The sequence below is a fragment of the Amphimedon queenslandica genome, unplaced genomic scaffold (assembly GCF_000090795.2).
Source record: "Amphimedon queenslandica unplaced genomic scaffold, v1.1 AMPQUscaffold_13491, whole genome shotgun sequence".
NCBI lineage: Eukaryota > Metazoa > Porifera > Demospongiae > Haplosclerida > Niphatidae > Amphimedon > Amphimedon queenslandica.
Window position 1 is genome coordinate 345,124 of NW_003546273.1, and position 18,089 is coordinate 363,212.

General features: G+C 34.9%; 4 protein-coding genes across 8 annotated transcripts in view; 1 reads left to right on the forward strand and 3 right to left on the reverse strand.

Moving 5' to 3' along the window:
• Positions 1–2,139, reverse strand: part of LOC105316856 (oxidoreductase HTATIP2-like) — a 3,990-nt gene extending 1,851 nt beyond the window's left edge. Inside the window, exons 1-7 of one of the 5 annotated variants that reach the window (XM_011412091.2) lie at positions 1,676–2,139; positions 1,514–1,625; positions 1,143–1,243; positions 768–911; positions 407–509; positions 84–229; positions 5–28 (exon numbers count right to left, since the gene is read on the reverse strand). In XM_011412091.2, the coding sequence (XP_011410393.1) occupies positions 17–28; positions 84–229; positions 407–509; positions 768–911; positions 1,143–1,243; positions 1,514–1,625; positions 1,676–2,116 (1,059 nt within the window). In that variant the 5' untranslated portion in view covers positions 2,117–2,139 and the 3' untranslated portion in view covers positions 5–16. The remainder of the gene's footprint in view (positions 1–4; positions 29–83; positions 230–406; positions 510–767; positions 912–1,142; positions 1,244–1,513; positions 1,626–1,675) is intronic. The other 4 variants (XM_019993628.1, XM_019993627.1, XM_019993629.1 and 1 more) reach the window with 4 other exon arrangements.
• A 25-nt stretch (positions 2,140–2,164) lies between these two features.
• LOC100642131 (uncharacterized) lies at positions 2,165–9,600 on the forward strand. Its single transcript, XM_019993617.1, has 11 exons — positions 2,165–2,404; positions 2,851–2,965; positions 5,349–5,500; positions 5,719–5,953; positions 6,094–6,787; positions 7,000–7,175; positions 8,404–8,484; positions 8,553–8,650; positions 8,705–8,801; positions 9,037–9,210; positions 9,291–9,600. Exons 1-11 carry the CDS (start codon positions 2,196–2,198, stop codon positions 9,384–9,386), a joined length of 2,127 nt encoding a protein of 708 aa, XP_019849176.1. The 5' UTR covers positions 2,165–2,195; the 3' UTR covers positions 9,387–9,600.
• A 213-nt stretch (positions 9,601–9,813) lies between these two features.
• LOC105316871 (serine/threonine-protein phosphatase 6 regulatory ankyrin repeat subunit B-like) lies at positions 9,814–11,899 on the reverse strand. The gene is made up of 6 exons (XM_011412120.2): positions 11,710–11,899; positions 11,549–11,650; positions 11,283–11,483; positions 10,980–11,177; positions 10,677–10,850; positions 9,814–10,481 (listed from the first exon to the last, which is right to left on the reverse strand). The coding sequence occupies exons 1-6, from the start codon at positions 11,872–11,874 to the stop codon at positions 10,008–10,010; spliced, it is 1,314 nt and encodes a 437-aa protein (XP_011410422.1). The 5' UTR covers positions 11,875–11,899; the 3' UTR covers positions 9,814–10,007.
• A 57-nt stretch (positions 11,900–11,956) lies between these two features.
• LOC100631477 (protein broad-minded-like) overlaps positions 11,957–18,089 on the reverse strand; it is an 11,560-nt gene continuing 5,427 nt past the window's right edge. The window contains exons 8-25 of the mRNA XM_019993584.1: positions 18,027–18,086; positions 17,772–17,852; positions 17,611–17,698; positions 17,377–17,492; positions 17,079–17,281; positions 16,839–16,949; positions 16,425–16,533; positions 16,242–16,369; positions 15,996–16,054; positions 15,863–15,943; positions 15,645–15,693; positions 15,481–15,578; positions 14,985–15,127; positions 14,863–14,931; positions 14,763–14,819; positions 14,552–14,653; positions 12,281–12,367; positions 11,957–12,234 (exon numbers count right to left, since the gene is read on the reverse strand). Coding sequence (XP_019849143.1) covers positions 12,124–12,234; positions 12,281–12,367; positions 14,552–14,653; positions 14,763–14,819; positions 14,863–14,931; positions 14,985–15,127; positions 15,481–15,578; positions 15,645–15,693; positions 15,863–15,943; positions 15,996–16,054; positions 16,242–16,369; positions 16,425–16,533; positions 16,839–16,949; positions 17,079–17,281; positions 17,377–17,492; positions 17,611–17,698; positions 17,772–17,852; positions 18,027–18,086 — 1,752 coding nt within the window. The 3' untranslated portion in view covers positions 11,957–12,123. The remainder of the gene's footprint in view (positions 12,235–12,280; positions 12,368–14,551; positions 14,654–14,762; positions 14,820–14,862; positions 14,932–14,984; positions 15,128–15,480; positions 15,579–15,644; positions 15,694–15,862; positions 15,944–15,995; positions 16,055–16,241; positions 16,370–16,424; positions 16,534–16,838; positions 16,950–17,078; positions 17,282–17,376; positions 17,493–17,610; positions 17,699–17,771; positions 17,853–18,026; positions 18,087–18,089) is intronic.

An 18,089-nucleotide genomic window follows, 5' to 3' on the forward strand; every position in this document is an offset into this window, starting at 1 on the left:
TAATTTGAGTCTTCTTTCACTGACCAGCCTACAAGAAGAGATCACTTTATAAACAGTGTATTATTATTATTATACAGTATTACTTGAGCGGTCCTGTATATATCTGAATTAGTCATTATCACAACATTATCAGTTGCTGTGGCTCCAGTAGAGCTTCCCTTATACTGGTAAGCATCTATAGCCATTGCTTGAGCAAGAGTCTCCACTGGCAATGCTTTAAAGAATATACCTGTATAGAGTAGAACAAGGATAGAAGGGTAATCATGATTCTAAAACCATTATTACTAAAATCATACTACAACATAAAGAATATACAAATCAAGTTTTAGAAGTACATGTAAGTATATAAAATCATGACCTAATACTAAATCACTGATATAATAGTTACATAAATGTGTTATCATACCAGCAATTTTCTCAGCCAGTCTCCTTTCTCCTCCTCTCCCTAACAAACCAGGTCTCAATATTGTTGTATAAGAAAAGTTTAATTGGCGAACTGCTTCTTCAACCTACAACAAATAAAAAATGTGACACCATTAAGAGTGTGCTATAGCCCCAAACTACATGTATATGTACTAAATCCTTGGGTTTGGCAGTACCTAATGTTGCTGCATCAATAGAGTTGGCAAAATACTAATTTGGTCACTTTTTGTGCACACACTATACAAGTACATGTAAAAGCATTCAAGCCTTGCTATCTCCTGGTGGTTATACTTCTGTATGAACTAATGTGTGCATTGCTACTAATACTGAAGTGGATGGCTTACTTGTCCTTTAGTTTTAGTGTACAGGAAGAAGCTGTTTGGGTTTGATCCATAGGAGGTCAATAAACTGAAGTGAGGTATACCAGCTGCTTTAGCTTGCTCTGCAAATCTCACGACAAGATCACGATCAATTCTCACAAATGCTTCCTAAATCATACAAATTAATATTAAACAATAGCACAAAAGGAAACTATGACATCCATCATACCTATTATATCCATGTACATGTAAAATAAAATTTTAAGACAATATATTATAACGGATGCTAAATGCTAATATAATTTCAAGCACTGGTATCTTCTCTACCAATCGTAGCACATTATTATTATAAACTATAACTTAACATCAAGCAAAGCAATGCAGTGTTTAGTGACTTACTGCAGATCCAGCAGCTCTTCTTGTTGTACCAAGACAGCAAAAGAAAACATCAGCTCCTTCACACTTTGACTTTATCTCATCCTCAGGAACAGCAAACATGTCTACCCACACAATGTGTGATAGTTAGTAATTATAAGCATGTTTATGTACATGTACTACAGTGAATCAATTACATGTACTATGTAGCTTTACAATTACTATGTATTTCAATAAGTACATGATAGTAATTGTCATTGATATGTCAATTTAGGTCCATGTACATGTACAAATAAAAGTCTAAAAGTAATAAGGGGTCAGGGGGGAAATTAGGATGAAGGGGGCAATCCAAGGGGGGCCCCACTGAGTATGGACATGATTTCAATTAGTCTTACCCCCAACAACGTGTTCAACAAGTCTTCCTGAGCTCTTCTCCTCCTCCAAATTAACGCCAGGTACATTATCAATAGTGCGACGACTGAATAGTATTACTTTACTCCATTCTTCCTGATAATTAGAAAATAGCTACTAATTAATAATAAAGGAAATTAAAATACCTTTTTAGATCGGAGTAGATAAGAGACAAGTGAACGACCGGTAGCTCCAGTTCCTCCAATGACAACACCAACCATGTTCAACTGGGGCCTTTCCACTTTAGGAGAGGCTTCTCCTGTTGGAGGTGGAGCCTCAGCAGCAGCAGAAACTGGAGGATCAGTAGATGGAGGAGGAGGATCAGTAGATGAACCTTCTCCTTCAGTGGATGCTGGAGCAGGATCTTTAGATGAATCTTCTCCTTCAGTGGATGGAGGAGGAGGGTCTTTGGATGAATCTTCTCCTTCAGTGGATGGAGGAGCAGGGTCTTTAGATGAATCTTCTCCTTCAGTGGATGGAGGAGGAGGGTCTTTGGATGCAGCAGCAGTTTCAGTGGACGCAGGCTCTTTGTTTTGAGTCTCTTGTTCTGTTTGTTCAGTAGAAATAGGATCAACTTCTTCAGACATTTTGGTATCACGTGACCCTACATTCCCGGCTGTTTGGGCGGCAATGAAACCACGCCTCTTTAGGCGGGAATTAACAATAATGGCGCGTAAAGCTGGCCTCTCTTCTTCATCTCATAGTCATAATGGCGTTTCCTCTTCTCCTAAAAAGACAAGAAAGCGGCCACAGTGTCCCCGGGGACAGAGCCAGTCCTGCCATCAGTGTAGACAGTCAATCTTTAGCTTAAAAGGAGCCAGTGAAATTAAAACAGGACAAAAAAGAATTAAATGCAGCAAGTGCACCAGATACTGGTTAGAATGTATTCTTTTATAATTATAATAATTACGCATATGATGTACCATATAGCTGGGAGGGGCTTAGAGAGCCATTTGCCAAAATATAACCCGCCATTTTGAACCTTGATGTGCAGCATGCTCAATGGCACATGGTGCAAATTAAAACCTGCCAGTTGTGCAATTTGCCAAAATTTTATTCCTCCAAAATGACCAACTAAATGTACTGTATAGTGGCAAATTTTGGATGGAATTAAGTTTGGCGAATTTGGCATTTTGATACCCATTGGCCAAGATAAAATCCACCAATCACCAAAATTTTGCAATTCGTCAAATTAATTTAACTCCCTCCAAAATTTCCTGCTATACTATAAACATATATAATGTCCCATATGGTATTATTATTTATTAATACAAAATATAATTATAACTATTTTTTATATTTCTGGTTATCTTTTCATTAGGTGTGAGAAGTGTTTAAGTAATCGTTATGGATTGGAGCGGCTGTCACTGAGTGTCACCAGCTGGCTATGTCCTGTCTGCTCCGGTAATTGTAACTGTTCGCTGTGCAGGAAGAAGGTAAATAATGAAAGTTAATTAAAGAGTTCTCAATAACTATTTTGCTAATAGTATGATGTGCATGTACATGTTTAGATAATAGAGTAACAAATGTAGCATTTTGTAAGTGTGACACTGACAATGGTGTCCACGTATACAACTCACAACAGTCAAAGTCTCCACATTACATTGCCTGCGTAAGCTGCATAACCACACCCGCTTAAGTAAAACCCCACCTAAGGGTGGGGATATAATTAAATTGTTAGAAACCGCCAATATTAAATCTGCCAATAAGCTAGCCATCACAAAACCACCAAAGAAAACTCCTGTCTAAAAATCCCCTTATATGGTATGCATGTAAAAATATCCTTGCCATTTTTGATGCCAATGACCATGTACATGTACAATGGTCTTTGCCAGACAATCCACTGACAAGAAGCTGCGAGGCCAATAATAGTCAATAAGTATACAGTTTAAAAGTGCTGTACTGCATGCTACAGAGGTGCTAATTCTTGGCATTGCTTGTGCAAACATCACCTCATTGATGATAATAATTATTCTATGAATTAAAGAAAGCTATGTAAATTCTAAGATTGTTGGAATTGTCTCACCTCACTGTGACTATATTCTAAGAATTCAAGTAGACTATGTAAATTTTAAGAGTTGTCTTGTAAGGTCTATAAATACAGCTGATCTCTCAACTTTTGTCATTGCAAGTTTTTTCTTGTAAACTGTTTTACTCAAGAAAGGCTGTAAGTTAAATTTGCAAGTCCAAAAATGGGACATTCGTATTATTTCTACAGTTATTTCCAGACACTTAATATATTGACTCCAATTATAATTGCAGTGTTTACATTCGTATATTCGTTTTTTTTCCTTACATTTATATTATCTTTGTTGCGTACGTGCTGCAACACTGATGATACATGCTACAAGGCATTTAGAGCCGTAGTTGTTGCAAGTGCTAGAGGATTGTTTGGATCAACAGCTATCAAGAGAAGAGATTATAGGAAACCACCTTGTGTGAAGGTTTATGGAAAGCTATACACTGCCGATGTATTTGTTTTAGGGTCTCTTCTGTATTACACATTAGCTGTAGTTATTGTAATAGCACTGGTTTCTATTGGATTTTCTGTCCATGTGTCGTATGGCCTTGATGAATGCAGTGGCAAAGTTGACTGCTTTCATGTGGACACTTCTGATGGTGTAGTGAATGTGACAACTATCATCAATTGTTCCTTACCTGCTGATGTGGACACTGCTGATGATGTGCAGTGTTATTCTTTCCTTCCAATAGCTATAATAATAGCACTGGTTGGTGGGTACATAACGCTAATACCACCGTTATTTCTCAGCATTATTACTGCCATCCACACCTTTATCTTTGAGTCATGTCTCAAATATAATGTTCAAAACCAGAAAAGAAACTATTGTATAATCATCATATTTTCATCTATAGTAAGTTTTCTCCCCATTGTGCATTTTTTTCTAGTAATACTAAAAGAAAATGAAGATGAATTTGATAATGATAATGATGTTGTGAACTTTATTTTGAAAGACACAATACTTGGACAAGTGGTTGCAGCGTTAGTGACACTTATTGCTTTCTTGGCTTACCCATGGTTTATACTCGGAAGATATCGCCAATATACACCAGGGGAAGAGGCAGAAAAAAAAGAAGTATGCAAGAAACCACATATATGTAAACGTATGTGTTGTTGCTGTATTCAGGCGGAAGACGACTCGCTAAGTCTAAAATATAATGTATCCGATCATGCAGATATAAATATGACTAAAAAGCTCATCAAGAAACACTGAACTATTAATAATGTACCTTAATTACTACCTTTTATTAATTGATGCTTCTTTGTAGTTAGTTTTTTACCAATTTCTTTGTAGGTTTTTTATTGATTAATACTCTTTTATTTTGTAGTTTTTTATTATTTTTTGTTAGATGACAAAATTATTCACAGTTGATTTACATACACTTGTGTTATCCTTCAAAGAATTGGTGTATAGCTGCTATCTAAACTTCACACCATTTATTTCACACCAGACACAGTCACACTTACATGTACATTCCATCATGCAACATGTCTTATACATGTACTTACTTAGCTACATGTACATGTATACATGTATAGGATATTGAGGCTAATGAAAATTAACTAAATTCAAAAATCTTAGTGCACTAGTCATACTTGCAAGGTGCTGAAAACAATTTTAGGAAACCTTGCCAAAATTTGAGCTATAATATATAGCATTTGGCTAGGTGAGAATGAGAATTTTGACTAAGGGAACATGACCATGTACAATTGTGCATTACCTTTTAATGTAATTGATTTTGTGTCTAATTTTAACTTATTTTTACGTCTGATAAAATTGATTCTTTGCTTTTTTATAGAGCGGCAAGTTGGCGACAGGTGTATTGATTCCCCTTGTAAAGACAGCTGGTTTTACTAACGTCTCTGAGTTCCTTCAAAAAGGAACTGATGATGTTGCCAAATGTCTCCAATGGCAATCACCAATTAACCATACCATGAGCACTGAAATACAGTAAGAACTAATCTATACATGTATGTGTATTGTGTAAATGTTACTTGTCATAAGTTTTGTAAGTAATGTAATACCTGAGGACTGAGATATCTGCTTGAGGTGAAGCTGAGGGCAGATATCAAAGGACTCAGGTATTACATTACTGATACTCACCTCCAGACACACACACACTGGTCACTTCATGCATATACAACTCTCTCATTCTCTTTCTCTCACAGAGCTACACATAATTCATCAAAGAAGAGGAAATATTCAAAAAAAGAAGACAAAGAGTATAAGCCGCCTTCCTCCAGGTCGCAACCTAAACCGGAGCAGCTGCCACACAAAGAACACTGCGTCATTAGTCATACTAATTATTCAATAACTATGAATATTGATGAGGCAGGGAGAGAGACAGTAGAAGAAGAGACTGATGATAAAGAAAATTTTGATGTCCACCAAATCTCATTTGAGGTACATGTACATGTAATTGTGTTTTAGTGTATTAGGAATTAGTTTTAGCATTAAAATATTTAGTTAAAATTATAATGACATTATTTATGTGTTAATTTAGTTTTTAAAAGTTTATTTAACACAATAATGTATTATTATAGGGTAATTCTGTTCCTTCTGAAGCCACGCCTACCCGTTGCCTTAGAAACCGTACACTATTCACACCTTGTGAGACGTCAAGAAAGCTCCTCTCTCCGAAGAGATCAAGAAGACAGAAGCCGGTACCAAAAAGAGTCGTACGTGTACAACAAGATGAAGAGAAGTTACCACTAGATGATGACATTCTTAAAAAAGAAGAGAAACTGAGAGAGATAAAGGAAAAGAAAGAAATGGCGGTCAGAGAACGGAAAGCAAAGAAATTGGAGGAAAAGAGAGAGAGACAAAAGACGCTAAGAGAAGAAGCTTTACGAAAGAGAGAAGAGAAGAAGAAAGTGCTACAGGAGGCCATGGCTAAGAAGAGAGAGGAGAAGCAACTCAAACTTGATAAAATAAGGAAAGCTAAGCTGTTACTCAAAGAAGCTAAGCAGCAACAGATCAGGCAGATGGAGGAATTGAGGGAAGCCATGAGAAAGAGAAAGGAAGAGGAGAGAAATAAGAAACTAGTTCTAGTACGTCCTATCACTCTCCCTTCCCTCCCCTCGACTGTTGTAGGGGAACAACCTGTCCTACCCCTTCCCTCTTACCCTCCTCTTGAGTTGGGTGTAGCTGGGAAGTATGTATCTTCGCTTATTTTTGTGGCTGAGTTTTTAAACACTTTTAAGGAAATACTTGGAACCAGTGACAGTATTAATTTAGGTAAGGTTAATAAATTGAAGTGTGTGGGCCCCCTAGAGTTTTTTTGAATGTTCAAATGTGCCACTTAGAGAAGTGTAGTTTACTTCTTAAAGTGAGCCCCCTGGGGGCTTACTTTCAACATTTAAGTTTTACTTGTATCTTCTAAAGAATGAGAATGTAAAATTTGATGATAATAAAAGCTGATGAATAAATTTCATATAATTATTTTGTAGATTCATTTTGTACAATGTTAAGGAAAAGAGTTTATCCAGCGAACATGTTTGATGCGTTATTGACGCTCATCAGTTCTGACAGAGAAGGGGAGAGTGCAGCTGATTTCAAGAAAGAATGGACTACTACTACTGCTGAAGAATATGCTAAGAGAATGATCATGTCTAGTAGCGAGAATGTATGTCACATGATTATCACATGACTTGTTAAGAAAACATCAAAATCTTAAGGTTATAGCCCATGGTTTTTTCCAAAAAATGGCTCTAAAATTACCCCAAATTTTTATTACATTTTCCGATACATATTGATGTCCTTATGCTGTGTAGAAAGTTTGAGTCAATTCCGACTTCAATTTTTTTAGTTATGGCCATTTTTAAAAAACGCTAAAATTCTGAAAAATACCCAAGGCTATAGCCCATGGTTTTTTCCAAAAAATGGCTCCAAAATCACCCCAAATTTTATTACATTTTCTGATACATATTGATGTCCTTATGCTGTGTAGAAAGTTTGAGTCAATTCCGACTTCAATTTTTTCAGTTACGGCCATTTAAAAAACGCTAAAATTCTGAAAAATACCCAAGGCTATAACCCATGGTTTTTTCTAAAAAATGGCTCCGAAATTACCCCAAATTTTTATTACATTTTCTGATACATATTGATGTCCTTATGCTGTGTAGAAAGTTTGAGCTGATTCTGACTTCAATTTTTTGAGTTACAGCCATTTTAAGAAAACGTCAAAATCCTGAAAAATACCCAAGGCTATAGCCCATGGTTTTTATAGCCCATGGTTTTTCCCAAAAAATGGCTCCGAAATTGCCCCAAATTTTTATTACATTTTCTGATACATATTGATGTCCTTATGCTGTGTAGAAAGTTTGAGTCAATTCCGACTTCAATTTTTTTAGTTATGGCCATTTTTAAAAAACGCTAAAATTCTGAAAAATACCCAAGGCTATAGCCCATGGTTTTTTTCCAAAAAATGGCTCCAAAATCACCCCAAATTTTTATTACATTTTCTGATACATATTGATGTCCTTATGCTGTGTAGAAAGTTTGAGTCAATTTCGACTTCAATTTTTTCAGTTACGGCCATTTAAAAAAATGCTAAAATTCTGAAAAATACCCAAGGCTATAGCCCATGGTTTTTTCTAAAAAATGGCTCCGAAATTACCCCAAATTTTTATTACATTTTCTGATACATATTGATGTCCTTATGCTATGTAGAAAGTTTGAGCTGATTCCGACTTCAATTTTTCGAGTTACAGTGATTTTAAGAAAATGGTTAAATTTAAAAAATACCCAAGGCTATAGCCCATGACTTTTCCCTGAAAACTGCCTCCAATGTCATTCTCAATTTTCAATATATTTTTAGATATTTAATTACATATATCATTGTATTTTAATAGGACATGTTAAATTTATCGTTTGATGTGCTAGAGTCAAGAATACAGTTACTCCATTACTTGTGTACACTAGCATTGGACACAGTAAGTAATTTATTATTATGATTATTATTATTATTATTATTATTATTATTATTATTATTATTAATTAGTCTGATGTCATTGATGCCATTAAGAGAGGAAGTGAGAGACACAATGAGGAGAAAAGAGCTTTCAGAAACAAGAAAAACGAGTTAATCCAGAAAAGCATGTACGTACATTACATGCTTAGAAGTCATGTGGTTATCATGTGATACATGTATAGGGAGACTTTAAAGTCGTTATCAGAAGGCGGAGCCAGTATTGATGAGCTTGCACTAAAGAGGGAGGAGTTTACTAAAGAACTGCAGGAACTTCATCAAGTGAGAATCTTTTCAAGTATTAACAAAAATTTAATAAGCTAAGAAAATTTATTTTAATGAAAATTTAAGCAATAAAATTTGAGGCCGCAAAATACCAGCTAGTAAAAGCATGGTGAAGGCAGAATTAACCTTTAATATTAATAATAATTTACACTCTTTATTATTAATTTTTACATTCTTTATTATTAATTTTTACATTCTTTATTATTAATTTTACATGCTTTATTATTGATAGGTTCATAATCCAGTCTGCAGTTCAACAGTGAGACACGAGCCACTAGGAACTGATAGACACGATAGACTATACTGGAGCATTAGTACATTAACTCATGTCATATTAGTAGAGGATAGAGAGGGTGGGGTGTGGTCAGTTATTAATATTAATAACCAGCTATTGCAGCAAGTATTGGTGAGTTCATAAATGGACGTTTAAGAATTTTGTTGCCACTACATGTAGTATTACTGTATTTTTATTATATTTTTATTTAGAATTCATTGGATTTATCTGACAAGAGAGAGTCTTTATTACAAGCTAAATTATATAAGATTATATCAAGCAACGAAACGAAAATGAAACCGACTTAAGGACAAACTTATCACACAAAGAAAATTATTTATTGTTAATGTAAAATATTATTGATTATTATTTTTGAATTATTATTATTATTATTATTATTGTTGTTGCTATGCTCTTGACTTATGTTGTTCATTAAAAGTGTATGGTTTCTAGTTTTTGAAATTAAGCACTGCAGCATAATAATTTATTAATGTTGTTAAAAGTTATAGTGATATAAAGAAATTATATTTATTGAATACAACCCACAATAGACTTTTGTAAAAATTTGACACAGGAAGTGCCTTGTTTGCACTTCCAGGTGTTAACAAGGTGTGAAAAAAATAATTAATTTTTATAAAATTGATTTCTTGTAATTTATAAACCCACTATAGATTTTTGACACAGGAAGTGTCTTGTTCACACTTCCAGGTGTAAACAAGAATAGTTAATAATTAATTTGAATGATAAAATTGAATTTTTCTTTGAATTTATAATACAACAGCAAGTATAATGCATATACAAAATAAAACATAAATAAAAATAATTAAAAAAAACGTGTTATTATACAAGAATGATGCATCAATATAAGTGATCATGTTCGTTAATATATCAGGAAAATGTAAGGTTGAGTTCCAAACTGTGCAGTGTCTTTACAAAGAAATTACACTTAGTTTATGTTTGTCTCCCTTTCTCCTGGACAGTGGAGCAGATGGGATCCTCCCTGAGCTCAAGTTGCTGTCAGATCTCATCATTCTAGCCAACAAAAGCCTCTCGCTGCATTCTCTCTCGATCTTGTTCACTTTCTGAGCACACTGTCGCTCTATCTCTTCTATCCTCTTCTGACATTTGTAAACGACATCTTCCTGAGCTTCTTGTGCTTTCTTCTGCCACAGTCCATCCCCACAACACTCTTTAGTGGGGCTTGATGAAGAGAGTAAGCTATCAATCTGATCAGCAAAGGTTTTTCCTTCGTCGCTGGACCACTGGAAGGTTTTTAAGTCAGTGTGACGTAGAGTACAGTTTGGTTCTATGCGCTGGATGAGATCTTTAATGTCACCACAGAAGGAGCACGTGAGACTACTAGTACTGGAAGTTGGTGATGATAATAATAAAGGAGATGAATTCTGTTGAAAGACAAAGAGAAAGAAAAGTAAAGTGACATACATAGACACCTTTTAAATATACACATAACTAGCATTCTTGTACACATTTTGCTATTAAATATCTCTATACATGCAAGTGTAGAATATGCTGTAATGTTTGGAGCTTAATACAGCCCATGCTCGTTAATATATAAAAATTATAATTCCATAGCTTGCCTTTAATCCAGTTAATAGTCCAATTATTTCATTGTTTCCTTGTGACAATGCTAGGTCCATTGGTGTCCTTCCTTCTTTATTGCGTACGTTTATTCTGCAGTCATTACTCATTAAGATCTGAACAATTTCACGGTGGCCATTAGAAGCTGCATAATGTAATGCAGTGTTACCATACTATAATAGGAAGAAAGAGAGCAAATTAAATAGTGCTGTTAATACTAAAACTACATGTAATTTTACTTAATGACACATGCCAAAAAAACTTTAAAATTTAACTATTATAGCAAAATTTTAATTTCTTACTTCATCCTGCATGTCAATTGGAGCTCCAGAGTCCAGTAGCTCTAAAGCTATACCAGTGTAGCCTCTTTTAGCTGCAAGATGAAGTGGTCCCTCTCCATTGAGTGTTGCCACTGATACTGCAGCTTTCCCAATCAGAAGTTCATGAACTATATCTTCCTTTTCGTTCCACACAGCAAGATGAAGTGGAGACCAACCATCCTGAAAATATAAAAAACCCAGTAATCATTTGCATAAAACTATAATGTCTCTATTATCATATTTTCTTAAAGCTGATATTTCTTAAGGCTATTCTCTATTTCTTACCTTTCTCTGTACGTTAGGATCACATTTAGCTAATAGCAGCTCTTTAATGACTGCATGGTGTCCCTGGAGAGCAGCACAATGGAGTGGATTAGAGCCACTCTTATCAGTTGCATTAACATTGCAGGTCTTCCTCTCTGATAGCTGGGCTACTGTGGATGGATGGCCATTCCATGAAGCCCAATGCAATGGAGTCCAGCCATACTGTAAAGAAAAGAAAGTGATCAATAATAAATAAAGTATCAAATGATGATGTATAGTCATCTTACTTTGTCTCCAGCATTGATTTTCACTTTCCCAGTTGACAGTAGATATTGTGTCACATTATTGTGCCCCTTTCTGGCAGCTTTATGCAATGCAGTAAGTCCATTCTATAAATTAGAATTTAAAAAAGATAATAATGTAAGAATAAATACATTATCTTCCTTACTTGATCTCTGGTGATAAGTGCTCCAGCTTTCATGAGGACCTTGACCTCGTCCAAATTCCCTCTGTCTGCAGCTAGCCTCAGTGACTTCTCCATTACTGCATTTCCTAGTCCTTTCTTGGTTGCAGTCAGCCCATTGTTCATAAATAGTTTAGTTGCTGTGTCCATTTCTTCTTTGATGAAATTAGTCTAGTGTGTGATGCTTTTTACTGTTGCTTATAGTTGGTTATTTCTCTTTGCAGTTAGCACTTGAATAAAACTGAGCTAAAACACTTATTTTTATAGTAACAAGGCTAAGGAAGAGGAGGAGTTAGAGCAAAATGACATGAGATGCAATATTACAGTATATTCATTATAATAAAATTATAAGTGACAGTGAGAAGCTCATCATATGATACTATATTAGGGCAAGTGATTTTATGGTTGAACAGTTTGCAAGTCTTTGAGCATGTTTGATCTGTACTTTAGTTCCAATTGACTCATGAAGGAAAGAGATTGTTTGGTTGTAAATCCTCTTAATGGCTCCTCCTACAAGGAGTCCAGCTGGTTTAAAGTATTAAAGTTCATTGTTTACCTTTAAAAATATTAGTAGTGTGTGTTCCTGACATGATTTTAATATGCTAGCCTCCAAATGCTTAAAAATAGCAACACAGAAATATACCTAAAAGAGATGCATTGTAATTATAAGCACAATTATTAATTATATGCAACTACCGCAACTTTTAATCAAAGTCTATACAATGAAATTTACAACTGTAGAATCTAGTATCAGTAATGGTAAGGATTCAAAATATACTGCAATACGACAAGTTCTATTCTATACTAGAGCTAGTGAATGTGCAATCAATCTATGACTCCCCCACATATTTAAAATTCAAACCATTTCTGCAATGGAGAGAAAGTGAGAGGACTTACCAGCCTCAAATTCCTACCATGCTTACTTTCGTGTTTCAAATGCACTTTATATAAGGTATCAAATAATGCAGCAGTTACTCATGTAACGTCTATGAATGTTAACAACCCTAAACTCTAAATTCTAGTCTAACTTTACTGCCAGATGCATGTGCGCAATTTATTAGTGCTACAAACGTCTGAATGCTGGAGGCATTCCATGCATGTATTTCATCCTTTTATCTCAACTCCTTATCAGATAAAGAAAGGGACTTTCTTCTCCTCAACTCAACTCCTTCTCATCTCTCTCTCTCTTTCTTTATAAAGAAAGAAACTTTCTTCTCCTCTCTCTCTCTCTTTCTTTATACTAATGTTTAATAGTCAGACACACATACATGTACATGCACATTCAATCCTATATACTGTAGTCCACTGTAGTCCATAGATTATAAGCTATAAGTCTATCAGCTGTCACTGATAAAACTTGTGACGTTACAAGTTACCATGTTAATGTTTATTATTAGTCGTTGTCAATGGTAACAGCACAACAGGCCATGGATCAGAGAGAAAGTAGCATAAACACAGATCAAATGATGTCAGCCTTCCAGAGTGCCAGTTTATAACATACACCTTCTAAAGGGCACACTCTGGGCCAAAATAAAATGACTTTTAATCCTTTTTTGGAAGTTGCATTAATTATTAATTTTACGCAGTGCAAACATAATTAATAGAGCTAATCATCGTAAAAATACAAAGACACATATACAGTTTCAATATGTATTAATATAGGAGAAGTGGTCCTCTCTCTCTTTCTCTCCAACAGTTTTTCATTCCACATGTTAAACGAGTTGATAATAGCAGCAGGTGTGTGATCACTACAGTGGTTAATTTGTCTAATAGTTTTGTCAACTGTTTCCCTCTGAAGTAAGACAATGCCGCTCTGGAATAATGTGACGCATACAAGATATGCTTACTGTGACAGCAATTTATAATATTTCATTACTCATTGCTTTCTCCTAATTACAATAGATAAATTCCCTTAACAGAAGGGAGCATGTGTGACAGGTCAGGAAACATGTGGCAGTTTTGCATGCTAAGCATCATGTTCCATGTACATGTACATCTTTTCAATAAAATGATAAATTTAACAAAATAGAAGCACAAGGTAGATTTAAAGTAACCTACTTTTACTAAATTTAGCATTTTAACATACTCTTGTTAATAATTATACCATATAGTGCTTTAATTTAATTTTGAGGAGCAAAACTTTCCCTGTTTTCGTGGGTTAGCAGGCAACTGCGAAAATAAAGGTCCACTAAATAATAGATAATTTTAATATTCAATTCCATTAAAGGCATGGCACTAACATTGCAAATCTGCGAAAGTTATTTCCATGAAAAATTGATTATCAATCCGTGAAATTCTAGCTCCGCAAAATTAAAGCACTATACGGTATACTTGTTACTGCATATAGCATTGATTCACTTTATCATGAGTAAAAATGAATTTTTATCGATCAATAAATATGATATGCCGTAATGATTGATTAATTTCATACTACAGAGGATTGACAATTGATCCATGCAAACGGTCCAATAACAGTGTCACTGTCAATAGTTAATGCAATGGGAACATGAATCACCCACATGCTGCACCTGCCACCTGTAATAGGTCCATTTCAGTTGCATAAGAATGAAAGAAGATACATATCATGTACACATGTAGGAGTACAAACGAGATCTGGTGGGTGTAATTAAAAACACTATAGAACGTGAAAAATAATCATGGCCTTTCTTTCATAAAAACATGCTTATAGATTACATTTCACATATTTCTATTCATAATGGGAATTTGAGTGGTTTTGTTCTTCATTTGGAGACTGCATTACATTACATGTATTATCATTAACTATACATTGTACATGATGTATATATGTACATTAGTCTATATTGACCTGATAATCTGCTCCTAGTAATATGCAGTTTATAAGGTAGAGACATATCTCAGGCCAATCCAAGTAATTTAAAAAACACTGACCCAGCCAGTCTTGACACACCTTATGGGGGGAAGGAGGGAGTAGGAGAAACAAAAAAGAATAATAGCAAAAGGTATCACAGTAATTCTTTTTGCTGTATTTTTACTATAAATACAATAAAAAGAATTACTTGTGATGGAGTATATCCTGAAAGACGAAATGCAGAATAAACTAGTGGTAGCTCTGCCTAAAGGTGGTATTAAAAATAAATAAGACATTTTATCAATTACTTGTATAATAAATTCGATATAGTGAAGAATGAATGTATGGATCTTGCTGGTATCAAAGTTTAGCAGTGGCTAAAAAACAAGAAATTATCATAATCACAAAACTTCTATCTCTCCCTCAATACTTTTAAATTCTCTCTTTGCCTCCAGACATAAAGTGAAGTGGCGGATGAAGAGAATCGTCGGAGGAACTGTCTCACAGTGTCACATGACTGATCATGTGACTGTAATAATATCAAACTGACAATGACAACAAACCAATCTGCACCTATTAACGGTAAAATCACTGTATTAATTTAAATGCAACTTCAATCAGTAATCTTTAAACAAACTAAAGGACTATACAGCACTACATATAACTTTAAAAATAAGGACACCTTTATAATAAGGATATTTTGTAGTGTCCTAATTGGTACAAAAGTACAAATAAAATAAGGACACCTCTGTATTAAGGACAAGTAGTGTGGACCCAATGGAAATGTTATTAGATTCTATTGTGATTAGTTTTCCATTCCACACTGAGAAAAAAGGGCATTATATCTTGACCCTCCCTACCCACCCATTCTCTCTCTCTCTGTATGTGTATTTGTTTATTATGTTGCCATGGGAACAATCACTGACTGTTTTGAGAAGGAGTAGTAGTGAAAGAATTGAATTTTTGTAAAATTTGCCAGAGGGAGTCTTTTGAAATGTTAGACAGGCCAATGTGCTTTGAATAACTGTGAAGAGAGAATACAAAGGAGGAGTTTAGGATTGGTTCCCATTAGTAAAAGCATGTCACTGACTTTAACATTAAATTAAGCACAACATCTTGCCCTGATGAAGGAGACACAACTAAAGAGAGATGAGAGAGGAGGGAGGGAAGAGAGAAAGAACAGATACAGAGAAAGGATAAAGCAAGACAATAACAGGCTAATCATGTAGATGCTATGATGTACATATTGTATTGCAGCTACTGCATATAAAATGATGCAAGTGTACATGCATTATCATCACAACCAACCTCCTGATGCTTTCTCCTCAGCGACTTGAGGTAGTGTTTGATCAAGAGAAGCCAGAGACTGTACTAACAATGTACTTACATCTTAATTGTAATTTAAAAATAATAATAAATAATTATAATAGTTTATTTTTACCTTTGGTGGATAAGGTAGTGTGTTGTTTCAAATGTTTCATATAACAAGATTTTAAGTCACTAAAAATGAAATTAAACTCTAAAATGGGGCTATTTTTTCAAATTTGATTCCAAATTTTTTTGGGTGAAGCCCACTAATATGGAGTATTTCAGAAATGTATGTATGCATGTACGTGCTTGGGGGCGTGACTGGGAATTATGGTCTGAGGGCGGAGCCTCTTAATATGTTTCTAGTATTAATTATTACTTTATTGTAGCTGAAGGCTTAATGTTCAGTGCTAGTTTATGATGAGAATATGACACTTTCAGTGTGTAACAATCCGGAACCTTCTCTTTAAGACGGACGTAAAATGGATACTCATAGACATCACTGATCTACAGAAGAATGAAATAATTATTATTTCATTCTCTGTAGATCAGTCATGTTTACTGTAGTCAGTGTATGAGGTGGGAGGAGTCTTTCCTTAGGTCCTCCAATGCAGGAGGAGGACACGAGCAGTCTGTTCCTCTCCACTGAACAAGCATCAATGATATACTCACTGGAGGGAGGGAGGGAGGGGAGAGTATAATATTAACAATGCAAACACAATCACATGGTATCAGAAAATTTTAGAATTCTTTCTGCGTCTAAATTTGACCAAAAAGTCCCTGTACTATTTACTACTATAGTACAGGGACTTTTACCCAATCTTTTAGCAACTTAAAAATTCATAAAATTACAATTTTGATTGAAATTTTCTATACACAACATACAAGTACATGTATATGCATTAAAAAATTATTAAAATGGGAAAATTTTTCTTTTTCAATTTTGGCAAAATTTGGCCCGTGACCTAGTACTCACTTGTTCTCTAAACGGCAGGCATGTTGAAATGAGGCAATGGTCTCCCTCAAGCTGAACTGAGTATCAAGTAACACAAAACTATCCAAACTTGTGGTTAGTATACTGATAATCCTGAGAGAGAGAGAGAGAGAGAGAGAGAGAGAGAGAGAGGGGGGGGGGGAAACATGCATGCACATGTACATAATATTAAAAGTATGGACATAAAACAAAATGTCACATAATATTCTAATTATATTCTACCTTAGTCCACAGAGATGTGCATCATTGTTATTCCTAACAGCTGTCATTGGCTCCTCAGTCCCGCCATATTTAAACACCAGTGCCTCTAAGAGGCCACTGACTGTGACGACATCAGTAGAGGCAGTTTTGGGAGGAGCTTTACTCAAGAGTGATTTATGAAAGGCAGGATAAGATGAGATGACATTAAGAATGTTAATAATGGACTGAGAGAGAGAGGGAGAGAGAAAAAGAAAGAGGGGGAAGGAGGGAGAGAGAGCAGCTGTTATCATAAGTTGGTCTATAGTGTTTCCAGTATTACTTTGTACATGACTCTATCTGCTGGATCAAATGGATCTCTCTTTATCACATCCACATCACAAGACATCGATCCATTCAATAATACCCAGAGATCATCAACCAAATCACATACATACCCTATTGATAATACATATACATACCCTATTGATAATACACATACATGTACATACTCTATTAATAATACATATACCCTATTTTTAATACATTATTATAGGGGTGCTGCCCCTGCAATTACCACTGTTAATTAAATGGGTTATTCCAGTTGAGGTAGATGCTACTTCTGACACCATGTAACCATAACCAAACTTCTCACACTGGCTCACCTAAAATATAATTAATAACTATAGACTTAATAACTACATTAATAACTAGACATAATAACCAGAAAATAATTACTTGTAATTTCAGCTGGTATCTGCGTCTCATGTGATTAATACATTCGCCAATTAAACCGGAACCTTCTAACAGTTCAATACCCTAGTGGAAGAATTAAGATAGATGCTGCATGCTCATGAAACATGTTTTTTAGTTTAACATGGATGTACATGTACATGAATAAATTGGAATAGAGAGAGAGAGGGAGAGAGGGAAAAAGAAGAGAAAATCATAACTACATGTACATGTACATGTAGCTACACATGTCTGCTCTACCTTTGGCGTTCCAGCAAAATTTAATAAATTATCAATCAACTTGTCTTCAATGTATCGTCGCTA

Bases quoted from the DNA above. Each gene is read 5' to 3' on its own strand.
- LOC100642131 (XM_019993617.1), top strand. From the start codon at position 2,196: ATGGCGCGTAAAGCTGGCCTCTCTTCTTCATCTCATAGTCATAATGGC. The intron at 8,651-8,704 runs GTACGTACATTA...ATACATGTATAG, and splicing joins GAGTTAATCCAGAAAAGCAT to GGAGACTTTAAAGTCGTTAT. The intron at 9,211-9,290 runs GTGAGTTCATAA...ATTTTTATTTAG, and splicing joins AGCTATTGCAGCAAGTATTG to AATTCATTGGATTTATCTGA.
- LOC105316871 (XM_011412120.2), bottom strand. From the start codon at position 11,874: ATGGACACAGCAACTAAACTATTTATGAACAATGGGCTGACTGCAACC. The intron at 11,651-11,709 runs GTAAGGAAGATA...TCTAATTTATAG, and splicing joins CACTTATCACCAGAGATCAA to AATGGACTTACTGCATTGCA. The intron at 11,484-11,548 runs GTAAGATGACTA...TTTTCTTTACAG, and splicing joins AAATCAATGCTGGAGACAAA to TATGGCTGGACTCCATTGCA.